Source organism: Etheostoma cragini, chromosome 7, assembly GCF_013103735.1.
Source record: "Etheostoma cragini isolate CJK2018 chromosome 7, CSU_Ecrag_1.0, whole genome shotgun sequence".
Lineage (NCBI taxonomy): Eukaryota > Metazoa > Chordata > Actinopteri > Perciformes > Percidae > Etheostoma > Etheostoma cragini.
This window is the reverse complement of record NC_048413.1, coordinates 19,125,213-19,152,806: the sequence shown is the minus strand read 5'-3', so window position 1 is coordinate 19,152,806 and position 27,594 is coordinate 19,125,213. Positions and strand designations below refer to the sequence as shown.

Here is a 27,594-nt window from a genome sequence, read left to right as displayed (position 1 = left end):
GATCAAACAGGAGTAATACAGTGTTGACATCAGCTGCTAAGAGAAGATCATATAACCTACCCTAATACCCGACTGAAACTTCTCAAAGAGACCATGAATATTCCTAAAAGAAATGATATGCTCTGCTACAATTTTTTTAAGACCTTTGCGAGGAATGGCAGTTTTGAGAGTGGCCGGAAAAAAATCAGAGTCTAGATGTTGTACTACTGCCATTTAAAAAATAATCAGGAACAAGTTCAGATGAGAGTGAGGAGTTGAATAAATCCATAAATCGTTACTCTTAGCAAAGCTAATTATTTCAACTGTTTAGCAGAAGCAAGGGAACTCTGTCTCTCCTTCCTATCCTCAGTCCCCAGCTGGCAGACTAACAACCTGCGCTGCACTGAGGTTACCCTGACCAGTCCGTGGGTAAAGAAGAGCAGCTGTTGTCCCCACGGTCTAACATTGTCTGCTTGTCTGCACTTTGACTGTTTTTGGGGTATTCTGACACTTCTCCAAGGAAAAATGTTTTTTGTTTCTTTTTTACCATTCAGCAGGGAGGTAAAAACTCACAGTGGACCATTAATGGCCCCATAACATAAAGTTGAGTCACAAAAACTGAACATTTTATTAAATGTTATTACTGGAGTTACAGAAGCACTGCTGTAATTTGATGCATAAAGACATTTATTCACAAAACAATACAGCTCATAGTGAGGTGGATTTTCCTCATTCCACTTCATCCAGAGAGTGCAGGGAGTGATGAGGGGCAGCATACTCGGCCAAGTTGGGGAGTCCGTACACCACGCAGCAGCTTAGGGCGCTGCGGGAGAGCTCCATGTCACGGACATCAGACCACTCACCAGTTTCAACATCAAAGCACTCAACGTGTGGGATGGTGGTAAAGCCGTTGAAGCCCCCGACCACATAGAGACGGTCATCGATCACTGCGATGCCAAAGTTACTTCGAGAGCCCAGCATGGAGGGCACAGCGTGCCAGGTGTTGGTGTGGGGGTTGTAGGCCTCAGCAGTGTGTAGACGACTGGTTCCATTGAAACCACCAACCTTTAAGAGAAAAGTTTAAATATAAAGTCTTATTATTACTAAACTATTTTTCTTTCTTTCTTTCTTTCTCATTTCATAGCCTACTCAGCACTCTGAATCTGAAAACTGTTAATATTTTCTGGCTGTTTTTAGATTTGACAACTTTCCATCCAAAATATTACAAGAATTACTGTTTTGCACAAAGTTGTTTTTCATTAAAACTGTCCATTGAAACCCACACAAAAGAGGTTACTATGAGTTCTTGAAGACATTGCATTTGTTTAGTGCATTACTATTGTCTATATAGGGCGGCAACTAAAGTAAATTTTAATTTTGAAATTATCAGAAAAGGGTCATTACAATTTCCCCAAAGCACATGTTGACAACAACATCTTTTCATGCCTCGAAATCTCAAAGTGTTTCTGTGTTTTGATGGGAGAATCAGCGGTGTGAAGACGTGCTTACCGCAAAGACATGGTCTGCATAGGCAATGACCCCAGTTCCACTGCGCATGCTGGCCATGGAGGCAATCAGTGTCCACTGGTTGGTATCTGGGTTGTAACATTCAGCCGATGACAGGCACTCGCTCCCATTGAAGCCACCACAAATGTACACCTGGAGAGAATTAAAGTGGTAATAAGTAATCTTTTAAGACTTCCACTGAAGTATTGAACAACATTAACCAATCTCTGTTTAAAGAGCTGCTCTTTGACACCACCCACCTTTCCATGGAGGGATGTGCAGCTGGCATCACTCCTCTTTACGTGCATGGGCGCAATTAAAATCCACTGGTTGATATTGGGCTGATAGCGCTCAGCACTTCTGAGTCGATCATGTCCATCAAAACCTCCCATGGCATATATGCACCCGTCCATCACGGTTACACTGACATAGCAGCGACTCGAATGCATTTGTGTAACCTCCTGCCAGGTGTGTGTGCCCAGGTCGAACCTGTGCACAGAGCTGAACTGCTCCACACTATCGAAACCACCAACACAATAAACTGATCCATCGAGGAAAATGGTGCCATGGTAGGCCCGAGGAGCCTCCTCCTCGTTTGTTACATTGACCCAGCAGTTAGCACGGACATCGTACGCCTCAATACCATGGGTGGGACTGCCTCCGCTCCAGCCTCCAACAGCTAACAGGATGGCAGAGGGCAGTCGTGAGCGGGCCAAAGGGTTATAGGAAATAGAATCAGAGAGTCCCTCTGTTCGCAGGTCAAGCATGGCCTCCAGGGCCCTTAGAAGAATCGGTCGACAATCTTTACTTGCCTTCACCAGTTCATTGTCGCTCACACTGTCTGTGATGTATTCTGGACTCATTAAAGCCAGCCTGACCTGCACAGAGACATGAGGACAGAAGTTGGAATTAAATTGTATAAAATGGATTCCAACTAATACTTTGACATTGCTAATATAATCACATGTACTAACATATTGTACTACAAAAAATACTAAAATTAACATTGGCCAATACATTGTACTGGATTTTTCTTCACACACAAATATTGATATTTGCCTAGAAACATCCAGTATCTGTCTTATCTGAAAAGACTTTTAGATTATTTAGATTATAAACACATTATAGTCCAATTTTCTTTACATTGCTCATCTGGGGATTGTTCAACCTTAACTCACACCAGTTACTGTAATTTATTAATTTAACCAAAAAGTTGTAGATTGTTGTTTAGCTCAAATTCAGACCTGTCTTGGTTCTCACCACATCATTTTTACAGCCTACAAAAGTCTTCCAAAATGTAAAGGAAACATTTGTCATACGTCTATTACTAGATTCATTGTAATCCTACAATAGAGCTTGCGCAGATATATTTACATCTCTCTTCTTCTTAACTAACTCATTAAGCCTTTTGCATTTTTGTAAAGAGAAAACACAACTTGTTGCTTGGTCTGGAATGGGACTCAATGCATTATGGTCTCAGTTTTGACTTTTGTGTAATTGTTCATTCCTCACTTACATTGGACAAAAGCAGAGCGAGGTTTTCTTTGCGTTCCTCAGTTGCGTAAGCGATCCAGCGAAGGACAGCCCTAAACACAGTATTCTCATGCTTCACACTGAGTCGGTCATCTGCAATGATTTTGGCAAGTTCCTGCGCAGAGAGCTGCAGGAACTCTTCTGAGGTGGCAGCAATCTCCTCAAAGTGATACAGCATGTAAAGGAAGGCTTTGTGGTTCATTTCAGGGGTGTAATAGATGTCTGTGAACCACCAGATGCCGATGCAGTTTTGTGGGGTCAGCTGCTTCTCCAAGAGGTCACAGCAGGCCTGTATGATGCCCACTACATTGAACCGGTCCGCTGCAATAAAAAGCTCTTGTACAATGTCTTGTGTCACAGGAACAAAGCCAGTGTAGGCAAACTCAATGATGAGCTTCATCGTGTCAGGTGACAAATTGGGAATGTCAAAGACCCGACTGTCTGGGGTTGACCAGTGGGTAAAAAGGGCTCTGTGAAACAGGAAAAAACAAGGGTTTCAAAATTAAGTGGTCTGCATTTTTCCTTCTTTTTCACACGTAGTATAATAACATAATAAAGAAAAAAACCCATTAGGTGCATCCAGCCACTGCATAGATATATGGGTTGTGATTTGTAAGGTGGTTCTCTCCTTTTTAAATCATGCACAACTTGAAATCCAGCAGCTTCCCCTTGTTAACATCCTACAACTCACTTACTTGAAGTACGGGCTGCAGTTGCAGAGGATGATTTTGTGCGTGGGAAATTCAACATTGTCCACTCTGATCACCGCATCACAAAGCTCTTGTTCCAGACGGAGCTCATTATACACCGACATCTTTACTCTTCTGTATGAAGACTGTTACTCCTTACAACTTAGGTACAGGTTTTTCTCCTGACTCTCAACAAGTGCTTCTAGTTGTGTGTAATACTTATACTTCCACAACCAATATTCTAGATTCTAGAATGGCTCATTATGACCTTACAGAATCTTATGTGAACATCACCCACCATTCCAATGATAAGTTCTATAGATAAACAATTTAAAGCTGTCTATGGTCGATTCAATTAAGTAGACCAGTAACAAGAGTAGAGTAGATGTAGACCCCACTATAATTTACAGAGACCCAACAATTCCCCCCAAGATCATTTGGTGTCATGGCGACAAGGAAAAAATTCTTTTAGCAGGCAGAAACCTCTGACCCTGACTTTTGGTACAGCATACTGTCTCAAAAACCATAGGCGGCATTATGCACAACCATCTGAGTAGTTTAAAATCAAAGTTTACTGTTGTGGTTGGTTGTGTGTAGGTAATCCCTGAAGCACCACACAACCATTACAGGTTGATTTCTCAATTTCACAATGAAAGAAGTGAGATGTGGCATGGCTATGGTTTGTTTAGCTGTTAATCCACAGACATACAATGCTGATCTGAAACACTTTTCAAACATTTTTAAATCTATTACTATCATTCACACTACTGTACCTTCCCTCATCACTGATGCATTTTAACCAACTCTTCCCCTCATTAAAAACTTATGTATGATTATTATGCTGACGTCAAATTATTACTGATATTGTGAGACCTAGCTCTAGGGAAATGTGTACAAATTGATGGACAGTATATCTGGAATGTATGTCAGTAATGGTGCATCTCTAAAAAATAGTTGAGTTTTTGCACTGTGTGTGCACCATGTACAGTAGCTGTCGGGAACAAGCATAATGTATATGTCTGACTGTCACCTAATGTAGAAATCTACTGTATTCACTTTTTCATTTCATACTGTATAACAGGTTTATAAAGGGCAGAAACTAAAAAAAAGTAATAAGACAGAAAGCCTACAGGAAACTGTCTGTGTTTTCTTGCAGAATTATATATCCCTTTTATAATGACTTTTATAAATAAAATACACGTATGCTCAAATGGTTCCAGTTTATTGCCATCCACTGAATCACTTTCATTACAGAAAAGCACTACTCCTACTGGTAGAGTCATGCTAGTACAGCATGATTCTGCAGAGAGAAACATGCCACACAGCAAGCTAGGTAAGAAAAGATCTAACTAATATCTACAGTAAAGCACACCTGGGTCAAAATGTTGCTGGAAACCTTCTTGACCAGTGGTGGAAGAAGTATTCAGATCCTTTACTTAAGTAAAAGTATTAATACCACACTGTAAAAAAATACTCTGTTGAAAGTAGAAGTCCTGCATTGAAATTGTATCATCAGGAAAATTAAAGTATTACAAGTAAAAGTACACAATGAAGACAAATCCTCACATTTTAGTAACTATCCAGACAGTTCTGTCAATCAACTAACTGCTAAATCAGAGAATGATTTCAGCTCAACTAAGTAGTTTAATTTATTGTAAAACGTATTTTATAAACTACGTGTTTTGTGTGCAAACATTTTCCTTTCTAAAGTAACTAGTAACTAAAGTTGTCAGATTACAGATTAGCAAAGTACAGTACTTGATAAGTGTACTTAGTTACATTCTACCACTGTTCTTGACATGCAGTGGTTGCATTGGACACTTTTTTTATCATTAATTCCCTGTAAATCATATTTTAATCAAGAGTGAAGCAAATAATGGGTAAAAAATAAAACTATTCTCTGTTCTTTAAACTTTTTTTAACATCCGAAGCCACAGAAAGTTTCACATTGGGTGTAATTTTAACGCCCCAAAATCAGACCCACATATCTGTTCTGCGACTACACCAATGACTGAAATGATTACATCAACACCTTTCTTTTCACAAACGCTGCTTTGATTCACATTTTTACATGCCGTCTGAAAATGTTGTACCAGAGTGCTGGAAGACACCAATCAATCCGAGAGTTTACTAAAAAGGATTTTGCGGCACCATTTCTCGCCCAAGCTTGTAGAATCAGCAGGTATGTTACAGCAACAGTCTTCTTTTTTAAAAGCACTCATCTCATCAGCAACATGAGCCATAAACATTCATCATTCCGATGAGTATTTAGTCTACAAGACAACTGAAAATAAAATATGAGCTTAACAAATTATACATATTGTTCTGGCCTAAAAAATGATTTGGGAAAAAACTTACACTTCCTGACCTTATCTCAATTAAAGGATTTGTAATGTGGTATAGCTCATTTAAAAAAAAGAAAAGAAAAACTGAGAAAGGGAGTGCAGAGGTCAATTTGTTGCTGCTACTTTTTAGTCATCCCTAAACATCTACAAAGAGGTAGGACTGAACAATTTGTATAAATTATTCATAATTTTAATATTGTAGGAAGTTAATATTGTGAATCATTAAACACAAATTTTAAATTTAATAGCTGGAAATGTCAGTCCATTTTACATTACTTCCCATGTTTGTTCTTATACCAAAACGCATTGTGATTAATTAAAGAACTTTATCTGGTCACTTATCTAGAACTTTCTTTTTCCATATTACCCAGCTATACACAGACTTAAAAAAAAAATTAAACTTTAATATACTTTGGTTTTCAAATTTCTTACCTTTTTGCTCTAGACATTATCCGAGTCAAAACCGCTCTGCGCTGGGCGATCCATTGTTTTCCTATGGGGAGAGCGTTGCCATCCAACTAGCGTTACCCTTGGCGTCGCACACTGCTCGGAATTGCCGCCGAGAGCTGTGTGCAAAGTTCACTTCAACTATTTCAACTTTGACCTTGTTGCCACTGACCTTTCAGGGCACAACCAATGCCAGAAGCAATGAAAACATATACCTGCGCTGCGCTTTGCAGCTCTGCTGTGCGCCCTAAGTCACAATTTTACTGCAGAGCATGTGTAAGCGGCTTTAGAAGATATTGTGAGTGTTAGGGTTTAATACAATTACAGACCAGGTAGTTTGTTGGAAAGCAAACATTGTTTTGAATTGTTTCCTCAAACTTCCAGGATTTATTTGAAAAACTCAAACTTTGTCTAGTACACACTTATTACATAATTACCATATTTAAAGTTCAAAAGAATGTGTGAAAACAAACAGGAACTTTGAATTGCAAAGTTTTAGTCTGTTAATGAGAAAAAACACTTGCAAATGGGGACACAAACTCCAGATCATGTCCTTTGATTTTAACTATGAGGACAAAATTTAATCACCATCTCTATGAAGTGTTACTGAAATTTGAGTGCTGACTAGCAGCTTCTGACAATGTTGTTTCAACAAGCAACATACACTGAACCCAATCTGATATCTTCTCTAATTTTACAAACACATAAAAACTGCCTAAGGGTTACAAAAAGCCACCAACTGAAAACCAAAAAAAAAAAAAACTAATTAATGGTAAATCCTCTTCACAGTGTAGTCACAATCTCTGAGAATTGTGAGAGCAAGCGGCCCACCTTTGCTTACTGAATCCACCATATACCACACAGAAAGACATGTCCTGACAGCAAACATTCATGTCTGTCTAAGTTTTGCTTCTTTACCCCGCCCCTCTTCTTAGATCACTGACATTTCCAGCATTAAAAAATAATAAAAACAAATGGGAAACAAACAAAGTCGTTCCAAGCTGGTGGAGTGGAATCCTTGTCGATTGAGCAACTGCTGGAAAGACTCCAGGCTGACAGAGTCTCTGTTTTCCTCTCCAAAGCATTTTGACTTCACCAAACCTTGCTTTAAATGTCCCTTCCTCCCTCTTGTCCTGCAGGTTTGGAGTTAGCAGGTGAGCTGGCTGCCAAGAGAGGTTTGACCACATGTATCCTCTGCCTGGTGACAAAGCTGGAAGTTTTCTGTTAATCAAACGTGGGGCTGGGTTTGGTTGGGGAGGGGCATCGGTCTAGGTTTTCTGGGCAGAGACCTCTCAGTCGGTAGAAAAGAGGTCTCCGGCTGACGGGAGCGGGGCCAAACCCCCGGTCACGTTGGGTAGGAGAGAGAGGTCAGGGAGACTCTGGATGTGGGACTTTAGCTCTTTCCTAACTTGGGTCACCCTCGCCAGTTTCTGCTTATATTCCTGCAGCGGTAAAGACGACAGAGCACAGTTGTTAGCTAAATATTGTTACTCATATACAAATTACAGTTATTGCAATATTGCTTCAAAAAGACCTTGTTACTGCAGCTTTCTGACATGTTTGAAACACATTTTGGTGACAGAATGTGGCTTTAAAAAGATAATTAAGGTTTATTACAATTATTATTTTTCTAGTATTTTTTTTTTTTTACTTGTTATTATACTGTGCTACAGTAATTTCTGAAATATGAAAACATGTTGTCGACTGCTGTATTTGTGTATGTGGGGCCTTGCCTCTAGTTTCTTCTCTCTCTCCATGAGCGCCTCCTTCTGGCTGTTGATGTATTCAGTCAGCATGCGGGCAAGCTGCCTGCGATCCTCTAGCTCTGCAGCCAGTCGGCCGTTGTACTCAGCAAGCAGCAAACACGCTTCGTCCACCGTCTCTGACAGCTTGTCTGCCGCTTCCTTGTCTAGATTGGTGCCAAAGCGGGTTGTTAACGTCACAGAATATGCCATTTATTTTCATTATGTACAGGGCTCTTTTACAATGGTATATTACTAAAAATTACTTTGTTAGTTTTGGCTCATACATTTTTTTTTTTTTAACATCATGTATAGGATATTGCTGTGTAAACTGAATAAAGTTACTATCTGTAGGAAGCTAATTGCCATAACCCCTGTCTAACAATTCTTACTTGTTTATATTTTACCTTCAACACTGTTTGCATTGCTTTATTTAAAGCTCTTTCAAGCTCAACTTATTTGACTTTCCATTGCCTGTGAGTGAATTTGTTTGTTATTTTTTCAGAGCCAAATCATTTTACTTTTGTTATTGCATTATCTATGCATCTGATTTTAATGATGAAGAAATTGCATAAGGAATTTTAACATTTAACAAAAAATTTAATTTAGAAGCATGTTTTAATAACAAGGAAAGATTAACAGTGCACATCCATCCTGAGAATAAGCTGAGCTCTCAGATCTTACCACTGATTTTCTCCAGCAGGGAAACGTCCTGGACTTCCTGCGGCAGCGAGGCAATCTTCTGACGAACTGCTGCGTCGCCTGATGCAGCATTCTCCAAGTCCTGTAGGGCCTTCACCAGCTCCTCTGTCTGAAAGTGTGTGTGTCAGAGTGTGTTTAAAGGAAATAGAGGGAGAAAGTTAGGAGTCAAAGAGGAGGTTAAATAAAACTGGAGAATGAGAGGAAGGTAGAAAGGATGGGTGAGCAACAAAAGCGAAAAAAAATAACAAAAGCAACGCAAAAACATCCTACCAGTTGAGTTGCAGAGATGTCCGAGTTGTGAGGGGAGATGTGGTTTCTGTAGTCGTCATCTTCATCATCCTCCTCTTCCTGGATCTTCTGATAGCTGCGTTTCACAGCCTTTTTCTCTTCTGCAAAGTCAAGTTTGGAGACCAAAACAGAAAAAACATATCAATATAACTAAATGATGTAGTTTAACCTACATATTACACTATAGATGAGACAACTGCATAAAACAAATTGGCCTTTTCACAACACCAAAAAATTAAAAGCAATTGTTTGCATTTGTATGATCTTTTGAGTGTAAAAAGCTATTCCACTTGATTTAGATATTATTTTTAAATTAAGTCATCAGCACGCAATTCCATCTCTAACAAAACGAGAATAGTTATGACTGTCAAAGCCTCCCACAATACGTAAACTAACACCCTTACAGTTTACAGGATTTGTCTACCATACTGTGCGTTATGGATCAGTATAAAAGGTCTGAAGCAACAAATACTAGGGGTTAGCAGATCGACACCTTAAAGGGCTCATTTTATGCTTTTTGGCGCTTTCCCTTTCCTTTTTGTTTCTTTGTTTTTCTGTGCATGTAATAGGCTTCTAAAGTGAAAAATCCCAAAGTCCGGTCCAAAGGGACTTAACATCTCCAACAGAAAACACTGTTCACAGACTGAAGACTCATTTTCAGAACCTGAAAATGAGCATAATATGAGCACTTTAAGTAACAGTACTACTGATACTTTATAGTGGCAATTAAAATATATTGAAAAGCTGCCTATTAACGATGCATTTACCACATGAATCAATACATACTTCCCTACACTGAATAGTACATTAACTGCTTTGATTAATAACAAGTGTTAGTATCAGTATTAGTGTTCCTGTCGCTGATTTTACTTGGCATCAGAACAAATCCAAATTTTGTGGTATCACACACCCAATGGCCAATACTGTTCATATAAATGTAATGGTGTAACAAACAAATGACCTAATAGTCATCTAACCTGAAGGCCTGGGACTGTTAGAGTCGTCTATGGCTAGTTTGAGCTGCTGAATGAAGTCTCCTCTGTAGAGTGCTCTCTCTTTCCAGATGTTCAGCAGTCTCTCCATGTGCTTTTTACAGCCCTCGTCGGCTTCACTGCAGGAGGGTGGGACAGTAGAGTACAGTAGTAGAAGAGAGAAGATTGATTAAAAAGAGAATTTTTACACTTCAAAAAAGGAAAAAACAATGTTTCAAGAAAACGTAGCAAATTTGTGAAACAGTGTTTTGTTGCCAGACGATTGTACCAAATTTGTTATATTTACCGTTAGCCTATTGTTTTAGCCCACTTAGTGTGAGACACCTACGTCCCAACAAACACACACAAACATACACACACCCACACACACTTATTTGAAGGAGTATAAAAGCATAGAATGGTAACATCACAACTACCTGGCAACATGGGAGCAGGCATCGACGAGGACAGTCTCAAAGTCTTTGGTAAACTCAGGCCCTTTCTTCTTGCTGTTCTGGATGACATCATTGGCCAGATACAGGAATGTCAGCTTCCTGGAGCTTTTAGCTGGAGGGTTACATAAAATCATGATATTTTCAAGATTTAAAATCACTTTTATACTACATCAAAAGTAAAGGAAAATGCACTCTAAATTAGTTTGCAGTTAAGTTTAATATATTGTTGTATTAGTTTTATTAAACCTACCTGTGTACTGCACTTCAGCAATTTTTTTCCAGTATGTTTTGTCAATGTAGCAATAGTCATAGTGGAGTAACAGTTTTTTTTAGATTAAGTTATGCCTCTTTACTAAAAAAGCAATAGGTTTTTGGTCTATGCTCTCCATCCTGATCTAACTAGGTTAAAAACATCTGAATCGCAGATTTGTCCAGCCATTCAAAAACAGAATACACCTTCAATAATACCAAGGCGGGTCAACATGACCTGTTTTTGACGAAGTGTGATGTGTTGTGTTTTAAGGTGCCTTTTTCTTACTTTTAGAATATGATGCATTGCTTTAGACTAAACTACCCAACAGTATATAGAGGAGTTAAAATGAGGACAACCTTAAACACCTACAGCAGTACACATTAATGCACCAGTAATATTAATCTAGAAACAGCATGTTAGCAAAACACTGACTGGGAACATTTGACTGCACAGTGAGTACTCTAACTTGTGATATTTCTGCACATATTGCAGAGGGTACTTACTGAATTACTTAAGTAAGGTTTTGAATGCAGGACCTTAGATTGTAGTTGAGTATTTTCAGTGTGGTCCATTAGTAGTATTTGCCACCACTGCTGTAAACTACAACTTGTAGTAGCTATCCGGCCACATTAATACATTACCTCATCTTTCACGGAACTAATATCTTGTTTTGGCGCACTAAATTAACATTTTGTGCATACGTTGCAGCAACGATCAGCACTGACAGTTCTTACCTTTTTTCAGCTCTCTGTGCCACACTTTGACGATGAGGCCCGAGTGTTTGCGGTGGTGGATGATCCACAGAGAGAGAGTCTGGACGCTCTGCTGCGAGCTGCTCAGCTCCGTCAGCTTCTTCTCCAGGGCCGACTCGGAGAAGGACGACATGCCGGTATTAAGTGTGTGTTTCCCCGCGACCCGACTGACCCGGACCCGTTCTAAAGAAACTGAGCTCCGACCTAGTTTGGAGAAACTCGCAATGTCATCAAAACTGAAGTTGTGTCGCTACCCTGCAGACATGCAGCTTCAAACTGCCTCCTTCCGCACGCTCCACCTAACGTTACGTCTTAACGTTACGTTAGCTTGTTCTCTAACTTAATTATCGACCACATCTACTGGACAAACTTGAAAAAAACCAACTAGTTTACCAGCTGCTGTTTCTTCGCTATCTGTAGTGTTTGTTTACAGCCACAGCTAACGTTAGCTAGCCGAGCTAAGCAGCCATCTGCAGCCCGGTGCAGCCCTGGGCTAAGCCTGCGATTTAACCCGGGTTAAAATAAACCGAGCTTCTGCAATATTCGTGTAGAGTATGTCTTCAGTACGCAAACAGATTAAACTAAACTGCTAAAAAGTGACGGTGAGACTCACAGTTTGTCTTTGCTTGTCTAATCAGGAATAGGATTCAGGATTCCTTCGAAAAAATGGCAGCTTGCACTTTCACCTCGACATGTGCGTCGCACAGCAGTGACGCAGGCGGAGCCCGGCACCCCATGGACAGCCAGCCCCTGTAGGCATATTCGTGGATTATACAGCAATGCCACATGTACCCTGTATCCAGGGATACAAATTTGTATTTTGTATGTTTGTAGTACAGTGGCTTGAATACGTTTACACACCCATGCTAAAGTTGATTAAAAAGAGGAATAAAAGAAAATCCTTTGGAAATTGATCTTAATGCCTTAATTAAAATAAAATTAGGAAATTCCAACCTTTTAAGGACACCAATTTTCTATGTGAATGGACAATGTATTGTAATTAAATACATGTTTTCCTTAAAACAATGCATCCTGATAATGTTCCCTTGGTCTTTAGAAATTAAAATAGCCCCCCATCATCACTTACCCTTCACCATACCAAGAGATTGGCATGGTTTTATTTCAGTTAGCTTAATAGCTGGTTTGACTTGCATTAAGAGATGATCTTATGGAAAGGTTACAATGCCTATCTGTATTGTAGTTCATGTTTAATAAAAGCAACACAGCAAAAACAGATTAAATGACTTTGTATTTGATGAAAAAATTTCATACAGTATATACTGTAATTCGGGGATACATCAATACTGTACCTTGATTTATGAATTAGAAGTTAAAATGTAGTTTATTCATTCTTTTGGTTAGTTATTTTTTCTTCTTCTTAATTAATAATGTAATGGTTTTTTAAAACTTTTAATTAAACTTTTTTCATCATACTGTACCTGAATGTTGTTTTGTTCCATTAACTCCAAAACAAAGTAATGAATTGATTATTTAAATAATTAGATATAAGTTGTCACTGATGATAAATGAACAGGTATTCTGACACTGTGAAAACTTTCTGAAACACTAAATTAAATCAGATGCATGACTTGCATGTTATCATAGAAATTATCATGAAAGCGGCCACCAAGTACTTTTTCAGTTGAGGAAAGCTTTACGATGCAAATATTTTCAATCAAATATGTGTGTTTGTACTGACTTTTACATTTACATGTATATTTGCCTCCAGAATGCTGTGGTTGACAAAATGCACAATATTCCTATCAAAGCAATGGGTTTGGGTCCTGCACGCAGGTGAGTATCAGGCAAATTGTATGTTAGTACAACAGGTGTGTTTAACAAAATGAACCTCAAATTTCAACCAAAATGCAAATTCAGCTACACCTGCACAAACCTTTTCCTCCAGGACATTTTACAGTAACAAAAATGACAAACACTAATTATTAATATTTTTTTTTAGTTTCCCAGTAAACCTTGCAATGAGCCAGCATGGACAACAGATCTTTTTTCACAGAAGACATTTTGATTCGACATAACAAGAAAAGCAGATGTGAAATAAATGTTCTTAATGTCTTTATTTACACATGTAGAAATGAATAAAAAAAAACATAGTATATAAATTGCAAGGGAATGTGAAGGAGAATTTCCCTCCAGGGGCTCAACAAGTGGCATTCTCTTTGAAAACAATGACTCAGTTACATTTAAGGAAAGGTTGGTAACTATTTCCAATGAATACTCTTTTTTCAAATTGTTTCAATGGTATTTACACCCTAAAAGCCAAAAAATAACATGTGGGCTCAGAAAAAAAAGCGATAAAGTTCCATCATTGCTGTTGTATTCCTGTAAAAGCACCCACCATCTTTGTTACATGGTTTGTGACACTAAAGAACCAATGAAATGTTTCATTGCCCCCCTGTGTGTACTCTACCCTTATGATTCATTTTATATATAGCCTATATGTTTTTTAAGATCAATCAAAATAAACAGAAGTTAACATAAAAATAAGATGTTATTATTTTACTCATATTATTAAATGTTGCTTATACAGGTGAATTATATATGAAGTAAAATTGGGGTCCATTCTCTACTGCAGAGAAGCAGTGGTGGTTGTGCACGTCTGTGTGGGACGGAGCCCAGAGAACATGCCATTTCAAATCTTGCAATCTTTTCAACATTACCATCCCTGCATTTAACTGTCCTAGTGAGCTGTACTAGTGAGGCATCATGCACCACACCAGGACCCTGAAACTAGCTCAGCTTCCTGTGATTCAGTATTTTTTATGTTCAGTCAATCAATTACACCTGTGCCTTACCTGTTATGAAAAGTGAAAATATCTAATATACCTTTGCGCAGATGTAAACATTCTAAATTGACCCAAGTTGATTTCCTGTTGCAGTGTATGTGAATGGCATCAACTGACAGGAAGTTAAAAAGGGGCCAGGCTGTTGCCAAGCAATGGAATGCCACTGAAAAGGTATACATGGAAAAGACTGATGGCGAGGGAATCTGGAGTCACATTTGATTTTAACACTGCTTCCTCGGTTTGTGAGAGACAGGCCTTTTTTTACATGATGAGATATTAAAACATGCCCACCCACCATATTTTTTTAGAAATAGCCAGGTGTCACTGCTGTTTGTGATTGTTTTCTAGTTTTTTTTGATTGCACAGGCCTACTTGTTTCACACATTCAGCGACCGAGATTAGAGAGCACACAGTGTTGTCCAATTTGTCTTCATGTAGCATACTCTGCCTATGCTGCTATGCCTGCGGTTGAAATTTGTGGCAGCAACAACAACAACAACAACAGCAACAACAACAACAACAACAACAACAGCAACAACAGCAACATCCACTGTGCATTGAGGAAGTTATTCAACTGATTGATGGGCGAGGTAAAAGCCTGTGTCACACCAATACAGTCTCAAAGGACAATGGCTAATGGGTAAGCACCAACACTGACGTCATTACGATTGCTTAGTGACAGAGTTTGGGGGTTATAGGGCTGATCCTGGACCAGCCATAAATCCTTCAAAAGGGATTCTAATAAGGCAAAGTGCTCAAAATTGTTTTTTTAACAGCTTTCATGAATGGAATTAGCAGCTTTATGGTCTGTGTTTGCTTTGGTTTACAGTTGTATGTCATTTGTGAAAGATTAATCGAAAAAGAAAAACAGGTCTCCCTTTTAAAGGCTTATTACATTTTATTTTAATGAGAGGGAAACTCTACAGTCACACAAACAAATCTGATATGCAAATACTCTTCACTTAAGCAACAATCCGCGGAAAGATGCAAACAGGATCTTCTAATCCCTCCCTCTATCAATCTACACTTTCAGAAACAGACCTAGATTCCTTTTGCAAACCTCACTGAGCTTCCACACGCTTCCACAGCAGTAGTGTTTATTTGTTTTTGTGTGTGTGTGAGGTGGAAGTAAAGTATGGATCTGTCTGGTGCTGTGTTTCTTTCCTTAGGCTGTTTGATGCTGCAGATTGCTGATGGGGAACTGGATTACATCTCTCAGGGACAGGGGTTGCAGCTGCAGGGCAACTTCTCCATTGCTGGACTCTTTCCTCTTCACTACACAAATGAACCAAGTGCTGCTTTGCCTGCATTGGGACCATGCAATGAGTGAGTTATACTAGACAGTTAACTTCCATCTCAACTGATCAAATGCATCCAACTGGTGGTCTGGCTGTGAAAGAAACCAAAATATATGTTTCACTTTAGAGTCTAGAGTTTTACTTTGTATGTTTTAATTCCTATTATTCATTCTCTCTTTACATGTTACCTTTTCTAGAGGTACACCCAACAAACATGGATTTCACCTTTTGCAAGCCATGAGATTTGCTGTGGAAGAAATCAACAACAGCACCGGACCGCAGCCTCTTTTACCAGGGGTCAAGCTGGGCTACCAGCTTTACGACATCTGCTCCATGCCAGCCAGTGTCCTGGCCACACTGGACCTGCTGAAGCAGCAGTATCAAAGCCCCTCTACACCCGAGACGGAGGGAGACCCAAACTACATCAACAGTCAAAAGGCAGTGGCTGTAATTGGGCCAGACAGCAGCAGCAGCACTTTCACCCCTGCTGCTTTACTCGGGGCTTATCTTGTACCACAAGTAAGTTCTTACCTGGAAAGTTTAAATCATAGCCCTTGCATCAATGCAGAATCATTCCTCACAGGCTCTTGCTTCCTTTTAGATATCTTATGAAGCATCAAATGAAATGCTCAGCAACAAGTTCCTATATCCAGCCTTTTTCCGCACAATCCCCAGCGACAAGAACCAGGTGGCAGCTTTGATTCAGCTTCTAATCCATTTCAACTGGACCTGGATTGCTCTCTTAGGCAGTGACAATGACTATGGCCTGCAGGGTATGCAGAGTCTGTCCGAGCAAGCACCAGAGTACGGCATTTGCATTGCCTACCAAGGAATCATCCCCACGTACAGCAATGATACCATCCAGACCATGGAGAACATGGTGGAAAGCATACTGACGACCAAAGTCAACACCATTGTGGTATTCTCCAGCAAGTCAAAACTCAAGGACTTTTTCCCGTTTGTCATTGAGCAGAACGTGACAGGTAAGGTGTGGATTGGGTCGGAGGACTGGTCGGTGGCTACTCTCATATCAGGGATACCTGGGATCCACACCATCGGCACTGTGGTTGGAGTAGCCATCAAATCTGCAGCCATATTTGGTTTTGAGGAGTTTGAGAGAAAGGTAGTTGAGGCTTCATTGCAACACAGTGACACCCAAGTCTCCAATGTAACCATGAGCCAAGGCAATGACTGTCTACAGAGCACTGACCTGTACAGCCTCGCAAGGAACAACGTTTCTCTGGAGGAATATGACATCACCTCTTCCTTCAATGTGTATAAGGCAGTGTATGCTGTAGCTCATGCTCTGCACCAGGCACTTGGTTGTGATTCTGGAGAGTGCCAAAGGAGGAGGGTTTATCCATGGGAGGTGAGCAGATATAAACTTTTTGCAAAGAAGAAAATCTGTTAGAACCACTTTGTTTGTTAGGCACTGATGTTTCCTTCTTCCTCTCCACCTCAGCTGCTCTCGTGGCTTAAGAAGGTGCGACTCTCCCTACGCAACACCTCTGTGTACTTCGACATTGATGGTAACCCGCCCACAGGATATGACATTGTTTCCTGGGTTTGGAAGGGGACTGACTGGTCAATCAGAGTGGTGGGCTCCTTCAACCCAAATCCCATTACGCTCAGAGTGGTTGCAGATCAAATAAAGTGGCACGACACGGGAGATTCAAAACCAGTACGACCTATTGGAGTATCTTTGAATAAAGTGTTTGTGTGAAAGGTTAACAACTCTTTAGTTCAGTGCAAATACGGCGCAACTAGCAGAAATCTGCCAAAGGGTTTATAAACGAATAAAATAATGATAATGTAAAAAGAATTTTCCTGATTTTAAAGAGACCTGAGCACAATTACCCCAAGCTGAGGTACAAATGTATACTAAATGAATTTTTAAAGGGAAATATACAGTAATAAAAATAAAAATCAGACGTTGCAAATTAAAATGTTAATTACATACAAATCAACGTCATATAGTTTCTCTTTTGAACACTGTCCGTTGTGTCTATAGGTGCCCTTGTCTATCTGCTCTCCACCTTGCCCGAGAGGACACAAGAAGCTGCTGACAGGGCTACACACGTGCTGCTTCGACTGCCAGGCCTGCCCCTCTGCTACATTTCTCAATAAAAGTGGTAACATAAGACACACCAGAAAACTATTCTAAGTAACAGAAAGAGTAGAGTGGTTTGAAAATGACCATCACTCCAACACACCATTTTTCAGCTGGTGTTGGAGGTTGACCAGCAGGTGGTGCTAAGTACTCATACTATGTCCTCATGCAGGTACCAAAAGGAGGCAAGCCTCCATTTGAAAAGGGGCTCTGTTAAATGTGAACTCCTACACACTGGCTGGACAAAAACATAGCCTAGCTTTTACATCTATGTTGTCTCTCCTCCTCAGAATCAACTACATGCCAGCCGTGTCTCCCGGAGGAGTGGGCTCCCCCGAGCAGCGAGCAGTGTCTGAACAGGACCGTCCTGCTGCTCGCCTGGAATGCACCCCTCTCCATTGCCCTGCTCTTCTTTCTGGCCACCTGTCTTCTCATGACCTCCAGCTCGGCAATAATCCTCCTGCTCAACCTGAACACTCCTGTGGCCAAGTCTGCCGGAGGCCGCACCTGCCTCCTGATGCTGGCAGCCCTGACTGTCGCTGCCATGAGTTCTTTGTGCCATTTTGGCCAGCCTTCTCCTCTGGCTTGCATCCTCAAGCAGCCTCTATTCATCTTAAGCTTCACTGTGTGCCTGGCCTGCATCACTGTGCGCTCCCTCCAGGTCGTCTGCATTTTTAAGTTTGCATCCAAGCTGCCGCCAGTGTATGACAAGTGGACCAAAAAACACGGGCCAGAGTATACCATTTTCCTGCTATCCATTACCATCTTGCTAATTTCTGTGTTCCGTGTGGCCGTCGACAGTCCCCAGCCATCCCAGGATCTCAACTTTTACGAGGACAGCATTGTGTTGGAGTGCAGTGGCACACTCTCACCTGGTGCAGGTCTTGAGCTTGCTTATGTATCAGTGCTCAGCATTCTCTGCTTCTCTTTCAGCTACATGGGCAAAGACCTGCCAGCCAACTACAACGAGGCCAAGTGTGTGACCTTTAGTCTCATGGTGTACATGGTCTCGTGGATGAGCTTCTTCACCATCTACCTCATCAGCAGAGGCCCATTCACAATGGCTGCGCACGTGTTCGCCATACTCTTCAGCGTCCTGGCCTTCCAGGCAGGTTACTTTCTGCCCAAAATTTACATTATTGTTCGGAGGCCGCAAATGAACACCACTGCCCATTTCCAAAACTGCATTCAAATGTATACCATGAGCAAACCATGAAGGTTGTAATTTTTCAGTTGGTGAGAAATACTTTGATTGTATCATGCTGGAATAGCAGGTACACTAATTGAAATAGGTTGAGTGTCATATTTATGTTTGAAAGGTTAATTGTAAGTGTACACATATTTTTACTAGATCGGTCTCAGTAGGAGAAAATAAAAAGAAGAAATAAACTTTACTTTTGTCTCTGTCTTTTGACGTCCATGATTTAATGGTTGAAGCTGATTCTTACTCAGCTGGATCCAGGTCCCATGATACAGCACTGTGTGATATTACTGATAAGAAAATTAAAAAGTAGGAGTCAATAAGCTTTTTAAAAATTTTGACTTGTCATAGCAGAAAGAAACACAGATGTAATGAATAACATTAAGTATGACTCTCGTCTACTTAAGTGGCCCCTGCCCCGTGCATGAAAGTGAATGTTTTTACATGCACAATTTTGGTTATGATCAGATTTTCTGTATTCTAGATCTGAGCACATGTAATCATCATATCCTGGTGTCAGAAAACTGGATAACCCCTATACTGGTTGTGAGCTAGATACAATAGCTGGTGAACGCTGATGGAAATCAGGACACTGTCGCAATTAAACATCTTATCCAGGGTACTGAACATTCTTTGTTGCCACAGAACATAGTTGCTGAGATGGTTGGTAATTAAGACACAAACTGCACAAAGATAACCAGACACCTAGATACTGTTATGATCATGCAGGAATATGAATAACCAGGTTTTGCTCAGGTTTTCAGCTATCATGCACAAATTAAAGACCCAGACACTTAAGCAAGAACATAGAATTCAGCCATCGTTAATTTTATTGTTTCCACCTGTACTTTTCCTTTTGTACCTTGTCAAAATGTCTGCTGTGTCAGAATCATTCTTATTCTTACTAGTATCTATAAAATCAAATCTTGAGTAACAAGTGTACACCTTGTCTGTTTTTGTTGTTTTTGTAATTTTTTATTTTGTTAAGTGACCAGTAAAGCTTTTCTAGTTTATAAATGTCAGTCGACAAAACAAGTGATATGATCATGTTTCCAAGGATCTGGCAACAAGTGGCAGCTGCTCATAGAAAAAAAGGTTTTAGTGTTGCACCATATCGAGACATCTCATTGCATATCAAATCATTGCACAATTGTTCTTTCTTCATACACACACACCCACACACACACCCACCCACACACACACACACACACACACACACACACACACACACACACACACACTGCAGAGTGCTGCTGTTGGCTGTTGTTTGAGAGGAGAGATAAAAAGGCCTTTTGTGGTTGAGGTCAGCGCCATTGACCAGTAGCTGTGTGAGTAGAGTCCAAGCTTGGTTTTCCCACAGTCTCTCTGTCCTCTCACGGATTAATACCCTCGGTCAACAATAGAAGTGTGCCATGGGTGAACAAGCAAGAGTTTTATTGTCAGTACAACAAGGACCAGAGCAATGTGTTGTGGGGACGATCTCAGGAGTTTTATTTTTGCAAGCTTTCTGATCCATTGCATTTTCCCATTGCAAGTATTATACATCATAACACAATATTTAAAACGTGTTCCATCTTTTTCTCCAAAAGACTACAACAGGACAACCAAGATGTCCCACGATACAAACAAAAAAACTATGAAGAACAAATCACAGTCTAGATGTTATTAAGTCTGCTGGTGCAGTAGCATGGAATTTGCTGTTTATTTCATTAATAATGCATTTATCAATTAAAGTCCTCACACCATTATTCGTTTATATAAAATTGTCTCATGTGTAATCAAACTTCATTTGTAACTGTGACCACAGAAGATAATATTTTTTTTTAGACTTTTGGCAAAGGAGACAAAATGTACAAAGAAATTCCAAACCAGTAAACCGGTAATACAAAATTGAAGAAATATCCTAGTTCCCCACAATTACATCAATAATACCATGCTTACATCCAATACCTTTTTACCTTAATGCCACCAATGCATTCAATTCTGTTTAATTATTCCTTGGGAGCACATCAGGAGATACTGCCTGTGTTCCCCTGTGTAACTGGAAAGTGAGATAAGAAGCAGCCTGATCAGAGACTGACAGCACATCCTTTTGTCTTGATGTATTTATATCTTGGGAATGGCTTTATCTCTGCTGGCCAGCCTGTGATTGCTTCACCTCTGAGTTATTGATGCGTATCCCCATTTGTTACAAACCCCAGCCCTGCCTGAGCCACATGGCTTTGTTATGCTAATGTATCACTATAAAATGAGGAGCAGCTCCTGCAGAGAGGTCAGAGCTTACAGTGCCATCCGGAAGGAGCTGCTAACATCACCGGCACAGACATGGCTCCCTGCCCAACCGGCTACACCTCTATTCACCAAATCAGGATCTCTGAAAAAGACAACATCAAAGTGAGTACTGGAGGGGATTTGAAGGGCTTGTAAAGTATGAAGGTGTTTTTTCAAATTTGAATCATGAGCTTACCTGCCTGTCTTTTCTTTTCCAGTTGAGAAAACCTGCTGTGGAGAAAATGCGCAGAGATCGCATTAACAGCTGCATTGAACAACTCAAGATCATTCTGGAGAAGGAGTTCCACAAGCAGGAGCCCAACTCCAAGCTGGAGAAAGCCGACATCCTGGAGATGACTGTGAGCTTCCTGAGGCAGCAGCTGCAGCCAGGCCTCTGTCAGAGCGACTACAACCAGGGCTACTCTCACTGCTGGAGGGACTCGGTGCACTTCCTGTCTGCTGGATCCAACGCAGAGGCCTCTGTCACATCTCTGCAGGTCCTCCAGCAGCAGGAGCAGCAGCTCCATCAGACCCAGAGAGCCAGCAGCTCCTCCCCGGTCTGCTCACCCCTCAGGCCCACCATGCTGCAGGACAGCAGCAGCAGAGGCCCTGTATGGAGGCCTTGGTAGAGACTCTCAGAGACCTGAGGGGACTTTCCCTCACTATGTAGGAGATATGTTTCCAGCCTGCTCACTTATGTGTTTACTGAGTATTTTTAGTATTTCATCATATTGATGAGAACATACGTAAGAGGAATTCACACACTGGAGATCATTTAGCACACGTGCACCACTGTTTCTTTCAGTGAAATGATATTACAGTATATCCTCATGCCTCACAGTGAGGTTGTTGTCAGTGTTTGTTTCTTTATGTAACTAAAACTATGTAAACTTGATCTGAAGTTTAAAATGTATGTCAAATTGGTAGAGTGGTTTACTGAACATATCTGCTGTGACTTATTTGCCTTTAATAAAGGAAGAAGGTATTTGACTGAATGCAGGGCATTTGTGCATGCTGTGTATTATTTTGTAAGGCACTGTAAGTCAATGCTGTGTGTTGAAGAAGTAGGATTTCATTGTGTAAATTTGAAGAAAACACATTTTATTGAAATCCAAATTTAAGTTGGATGTTGGATGGATGATGTGTGTGTTTGTGTGTGTGTGTGTGTGTGTGTGTGTGTGTGCGTGTGTGTGTGTGTGTTTGTGTGTGTGTGTGTGTGTGTGTTTCATCTGAAATGATTCATGTGTCATTGGATGCTTTTTCTAAGAAGTGCCATCTGGGAGATCTTTGATAAATGCAGATACAATTCATATTGCCATGTGTAAATCTATAAATTCCAACTGATATTTTTTTTAATCAAAAATATTATTTTTACACAAGGTCACTGAAAATTGTGCATGTGTTTTAATGCATGGACATTTTTTACAATTTCCGTGGGATGAGCTCTGTATTTACTACAGTTTGTACAATTCAAATAAATGCTGTCATGTTTACTTATTTATAAAGGTTTGAATCTAAGGAGGGAATGTTTATATTACCATTTCAAATGGCGGGGCCAGGCTGGGGCCACATGCAATTTTAGGGTCTCTAATAATAAAAATAAATAAATAAAAGTATTACTAACTACCAACCCTCCATAGATTTGGTTCTACAAAAGACTGACGATAAACATATGACAATAAACACAAGAATGCTCATTCAGTTTCAACCTACATTTATTTATGGGGAACTGGCCGTTTTTTCCACTCTCCCTCCCAAAAATGCCACTGCTATGCCAGTATTTTGGTCAAAGTATAGCTTTTAACCTGCGTATTATGTGTATATATATGTATATATGTATATAGGAATCCTGATAGTTCCTGGGCCAAACATCACATGATCTTCTCCAAAGTAAAGACAATCTCATGCAGTTTTTAAAAGAGGTTCATAATGGTAATTGGCCAAATATGTAAACTTATTATTAATGTGGTGCCTTTTTATTCTCAAATAACAATACAAATATTAATGCTTAGTTCATTAAATTAACAATCTGGAATCAGTGGTTTTTTAATGATTGTATCTTTTTATTGTTAATTCTCATAAAAATGTTAGAAATGTGTTTTAAGAGCCTAAATGTGATAGCAGAACAGCAATATCAACAAAAATGTTAATATGCGCATCCATTTGAACAAACACACCAACACACCCACACCATTATCACCATCCTCATGATCCTCATTCTCACATACAATTTGGCATAGATAATTCAAAACCCAAGAGAAATATTCTCAACAGCAGCTGTCAGTATAAGTATGGCAGATACTGTTACATCAAGCAGTCCAAAGATCAACTCCACTGGAGTATACAGTCATTTAGCAAGATTTGACAAAACCATTATCACTCAAAATCAACTTTCAGCTTTAAACACAACCAAAAAGCAAACATCAAATGTGAATCAAAGTCAAAGCAGGACAACCTTCAAATAAGTGAGAGCCTTTGCTTTTACTACTTGTCCATCAATGTGATGAGACAATAATTAAACCCATTATGAATGAGCAGTCTGGAAACATATTTCCTACATAGTGAGGGAAAGTCCCCTCAGGTCTCTGAGAGTCTCTACCAAGGCCTCCATACAGGGCCTCTGCTGCTGCTGTCCTGCAGCATGGTGGGCCTGAGGGGTGAGCAGACCGGGGAGGAGCTGCTGGCTCTCTGGGTCTGATGTAGCTGCTGCTCCTGCTGCTGGAGGACCTGCAGAGACGTGACAGAGGCCTCTGCGTTGGATCCAGCAGACAGGAAGTGCACCGAGTCCCTCCAGCAGTGAGAGTAGCCCTGGTTGTAGTCGCTCTGACAGAGGCCTGGCTGCAGCTGCTGCCTCAGGAAGCTCACAGTCATCTCCAGGATGTCGGCTTTCTCCAGCTTGGAGTTGGGCTCCTTCTTGTGGAACTCCTTCTCCAGAATGATCTTGAGTTGTTCAATGCAGCTGTTAATGCGATCTCTGCGCATTTTCTCCACAGCAGGTTTTCTCATCTGGAAAAGAAGAGACGGGTATAGGTAAGTTCAAGAGTAAGTTCATGATTCAAATCATGTAAACACACACTCAGTCCTATTGTACAAGCTGTTGCAAATCTCTTCAAATCCCCTCCAGTACTCACTTTGGTGTTGTCTTTCTCAGAGATCCTGATGTGGTGAATAGAGGTGTAGCCGGTGGGGCAGGGAGCCATGTCTGTGCAGGTGAAGTTAGCAGCTTCTCATGGACTGCAGTGTTTAGCTCTGATGTCCCTGGAGGGACTGCTCCTCATTTTATAGTGAGACATTAGCATAACAAAGCCATGTGGCTCAGGCAGGGCTGGGGTTCCCACACTCTGACCAGTGGGACTCCCAGCACAACAATGGGAGACATGTCAATAACTCAGAGAGCATGTATCTGTGCAAGGCATGTTTCCCAAGATAAGCAACAGGTAATTAACATGTTATCAAGCGCTCATGTGAGATTTAATTATCGACTGAAGGTCCAAATTACATTTTTGAGATGTCTAATAAGGAGAAGTGACATGCACAAAAGTGAGCATCTTCAAAGGGGGTTACTGCAATAAAGAACCAAATGCTTTACTGCAATAAAACAATATAAGCTGAACGCTTTCATTTTCTCTTCAAAGAAAGCTTCCCTTCCTCCAAAAAGCATTTTGGCAGCAGACAGGGGCATTTGGACAACATAAAAATGTTTTCAGAAGAACTGGTGATTTTTACGTTTTTTAAGTTTTAAATAAGGAAGATAAAGTGAAAGAGTAGTGAGGTCACCAACTCCACAGAGCGTCAATGACGTTCACAGACGTCTGTCTGCATCAACTGGATGCAGATGAAACATTTCATTTCCCACCTGTTGCTTTTCCAGCTTTACTCGCGCTGCTTAACGTTACATTTCACCTTCACTCTCGAAAACGCCAGTTTCCCACATCAGTAGTGTGTGAAGAAAGACTGCAATAATCTGAAGAGACTCTGATCAAAGACTACTGCTGACTCGCGTGTGAAAGCAGGCAAGTGGCGCACGTTCTCGGCGGCGCGAGTCGAAGACCGCGTGCTGGCCGGAGGTGCGGTTAAGGGCAACAAAAGGTCTCGTGTGCACAGCATGACTTTTAGATTTAGTTTGTTATGGTCCTCGTTAAGAACAAACAAGGACGGGGGCGCATTTTAACAGTTTTTTCATCTGAGTTCATGCAGAAAGACTAAACTGACGTGATGTTTCTACATTAAATACATCACACGCAGAGAGAAAGAAGCCAAACACATTTCATTTCTAATAATTGAAGCCGTGTACAAGGAGAACTGACAGGAGTCATATGTTGGCCTACAGGGACCTGGAAACAAGTCATGAATACGATTGTATTCATGATACGTATAGGCCTTTTAATTAACCAAAATATACTTCTAAGTGGCCTTAACACAGCTGTCAGTGTTGATGACAGGAGATGTGACACCTGTAAATGGGTGCATCCCTCATAGAGACTGTTGGCAAAATTATTAGTTGAATAATTGATATGTAAAAGAACTGTCAGTTATTTGGAAAATTACATTAAACAGTTTTATAAAAGGAACTTTCACTTCAAGTTATGAAGATTCAATTCATTTGGTTTCATGTTTTGTGATGCGTTTTTATCTAGACAATAATGAATATTGAATTAGGTTAAACAAATGACTGGATCATTGTTGTTTTTATTCACTCATATTCACTGAGTTCTGCTGAAAAACTGTATGCAACCTTTCATCATAAGCTCTTGTCTAATAATCTCTGTGGGACTGAAAAACCATGTGTCAAATTAGTGTCAAGTTAATAGCATTACGAGCAGGTTGGCAGTGTGCCTCTAAGGGCCCCCATCACTGGCTGGCCCCAGATGTGAAGCCGGCCTTGTGGGTGCAGTGTGAGTAGTCCCGTCTCCCTAGTTTCCCACAAGTCCCCAACATCAGGGTAAATGAGCTACAAAAGCTATGTCGTTCCTCAATGCTCCACTAGGAATGTTAATTGATCTTTTGTTGCAGGACAAACAGAAACTCTGTGTCTCGGTCCATCTGGGGAAAACTAGTCAACTGACTTCCCTGCCTGGCACAGAGCAGTCTGTCTGCCCGGAGTCTGTGTTGACTCTTTTAATTTAAGGTTTCAGACACCCATCTACAATAAATAGAAATAAAAACAGAAATACTACACCATACAAATATCTACAACCTGAAACTACAGATGTGTAACAAATAAAATGGAAGGTATTTCAAAGTGCTTTACTGATTTGAAAGTCTGCAAAAGACAATGAGAAGGAAAACAAATTTGAAATAGAAAACCAAATAATACAAATAATTAAATGAGCAACCAGCATCTTGCAATCATACGCTACACCGGCACTTGAGTAGATACAGTTCGGAGTTACTTTCTCTTATGTCTGTAGCTCTCGTCTTTGTAGCATTAAAAGCACAGAAACTGTAAAGTCACGTCCATGTTTGGCTTTATTATCTGTCCCCTCCATTGATTTCATTGTAGACATGTTTGTGTGAATTTGTGCCTCCTCCGAAAGTTAGTGTGCACTACACGGCTGTTGGGGGGTCTTTGTCTACAAGTGTGTGTGAAGACGAGTTCCCCTCCCACCAGCAGCCTGAGAGCTCTGAATTCCTGCCATAAAGTCTCGCCCATGGCTCAGACCTGCGCAGAGCGGCTTCCCATCAGCCATCTCTCTGTGAGTGTGATATCTCCCGTTTCCCACACTCTGTGGCTATTCATTGGCCCTGAGACGGGAACAATAGAAGTGTGTCTTGTTACACATCACATTAGCTACGGCGTTTGATCTTCTGTTGAAGAGGGAGGGGAGGTAGCTTCAGCCAGACCATCTGGCCCGGCCAACTAGACCCTGAGAAAGTCCCAGGGATGCCACATTCTCCATAACTTTTGCACACACAAATGGTTGTGAAAGACTTTTGTGGCACTTGAGACATAATTCAAGCAGGAGACAGCGTGCCACAACCACCACAACACAAGTGGGTGACATGTGGTGGTGTCCCCCTGAGTTTTTCCATTTTTTGAACACCTGTGCACCAGTAAGCTCAGATAAGAAGAATATTTAAGGATCCCTGTGGGAAATACTGTGGAAAATAGTAAAGTGAAAGTCAGTGAAGTAAAAACTTTACCTGAATAGCATTACTCATATTTCTACATTTTTTTAAACTCAGTGTTGGGCAGCCAGATAGCTCAGTTGGTAGAGCGGCCATCCATATATAGAGGTTTACTCCTT

The 27,594-nt window shown here is 40.5% G+C and overlaps 5 protein-coding genes across 7 annotated transcripts; 2 read left to right on the top strand and 3 right to left on the bottom strand.

The window, feature by feature from the left end:
• Positions 1-666: 666 nt before the first annotated feature.
• Positions 667-4,062, bottom strand: LOC117947323 (kelch-like protein 10). The gene is made up of 5 exons (XM_034876142.1): positions 3,714-4,062; positions 3,002-3,488; positions 1,746-2,363; positions 1,489-1,638; positions 667-1,044 (listed from the first exon to the last, which is right to left on the bottom strand). The coding sequence occupies exons 1-5, from the start codon at positions 3,830-3,832 to the stop codon at positions 709-711; spliced, it is 1,710 nt and encodes a 569-aa protein (XP_034732033.1). The 5' UTR covers positions 3,833-4,062; the 3' UTR covers positions 667-708.
• A 2,789-nt stretch (positions 4,063-6,851) lies between these two features.
• rprd1b (regulation of nuclear pre-mRNA domain containing 1B) lies at positions 6,852-12,397 on the bottom strand. Of its 3 annotated transcripts, XM_034876160.1 has the most exons (8): positions 12,276-12,397; positions 11,645-11,866; positions 10,637-10,769; positions 10,209-10,342; positions 9,214-9,332; positions 8,926-9,052; positions 8,233-8,408; positions 6,852-7,941 (listed from the first exon to the last, which is right to left on the bottom strand). In XM_034876160.1, exons 2-8 carry the CDS (start codon positions 11,793-11,795, stop codon positions 7,792-7,794), a joined length of 990 nt encoding a protein of 329 aa, XP_034732051.1. In that variant the 5' UTR covers positions 11,796-11,866; positions 12,276-12,397; the 3' UTR covers positions 6,852-7,791. The 3 variants fall into 3 exon arrangements, with proteins under 3 accessions (XP_034732051.1, XP_034732050.1, XP_034732052.1); XM_034876159.1 differs by having other exon boundaries at positions 11,645-12,397; XM_034876161.1 differs by having other exon boundaries at positions 10,640-10,769; positions 11,645-12,394.
• A 3,204-nt stretch (positions 12,398-15,601) lies between these two features.
• LOC117948193 (taste receptor type 1 member 1) lies at positions 15,602-19,171 on the top strand. The gene is made up of 6 exons (XM_034877726.1): positions 15,602-15,792; positions 15,962-16,283; positions 16,366-17,133; positions 17,227-17,445; positions 17,776-17,896; positions 18,165-19,171. The coding sequence occupies exons 1-6, from the start codon at positions 15,602-15,604 to the stop codon at positions 19,088-19,090; spliced, it is 2,547 nt and encodes an 848-aa protein (XP_034733617.1). The 3' UTR covers positions 19,091-19,171.
• A 1,951-nt stretch (positions 19,172-21,122) lies between these two features.
• LOC117947349 (transcription factor HES-5-like) lies at positions 21,123-22,543 on the top strand. The gene is made up of 2 exons (XM_034876181.1): positions 21,123-21,469; positions 21,565-22,543. Exons 1-2 carry the CDS (start codon positions 21,401-21,403, stop codon positions 21,973-21,975), a joined length of 480 nt encoding a protein of 159 aa, XP_034732072.1. The 5' UTR covers positions 21,123-21,400; the 3' UTR covers positions 21,976-22,543.
• Positions 22,544-23,358: 815 nt separating this feature from the next.
• LOC117947348 (transcription factor HES-5-like) lies at positions 23,359-24,589 on the bottom strand. The gene is made up of 2 exons (XM_034876180.1): positions 24,478-24,589; positions 23,359-24,352 (listed from the first exon to the last, which is right to left on the bottom strand). Exons 1-2 carry the CDS (start codon positions 24,544-24,546, stop codon positions 23,942-23,944), a joined length of 480 nt encoding a protein of 159 aa, XP_034732071.1. The 5' UTR covers positions 24,547-24,589; the 3' UTR covers positions 23,359-23,941.
• Positions 24,590-27,594: the final 3,005 nt, after the last annotated feature.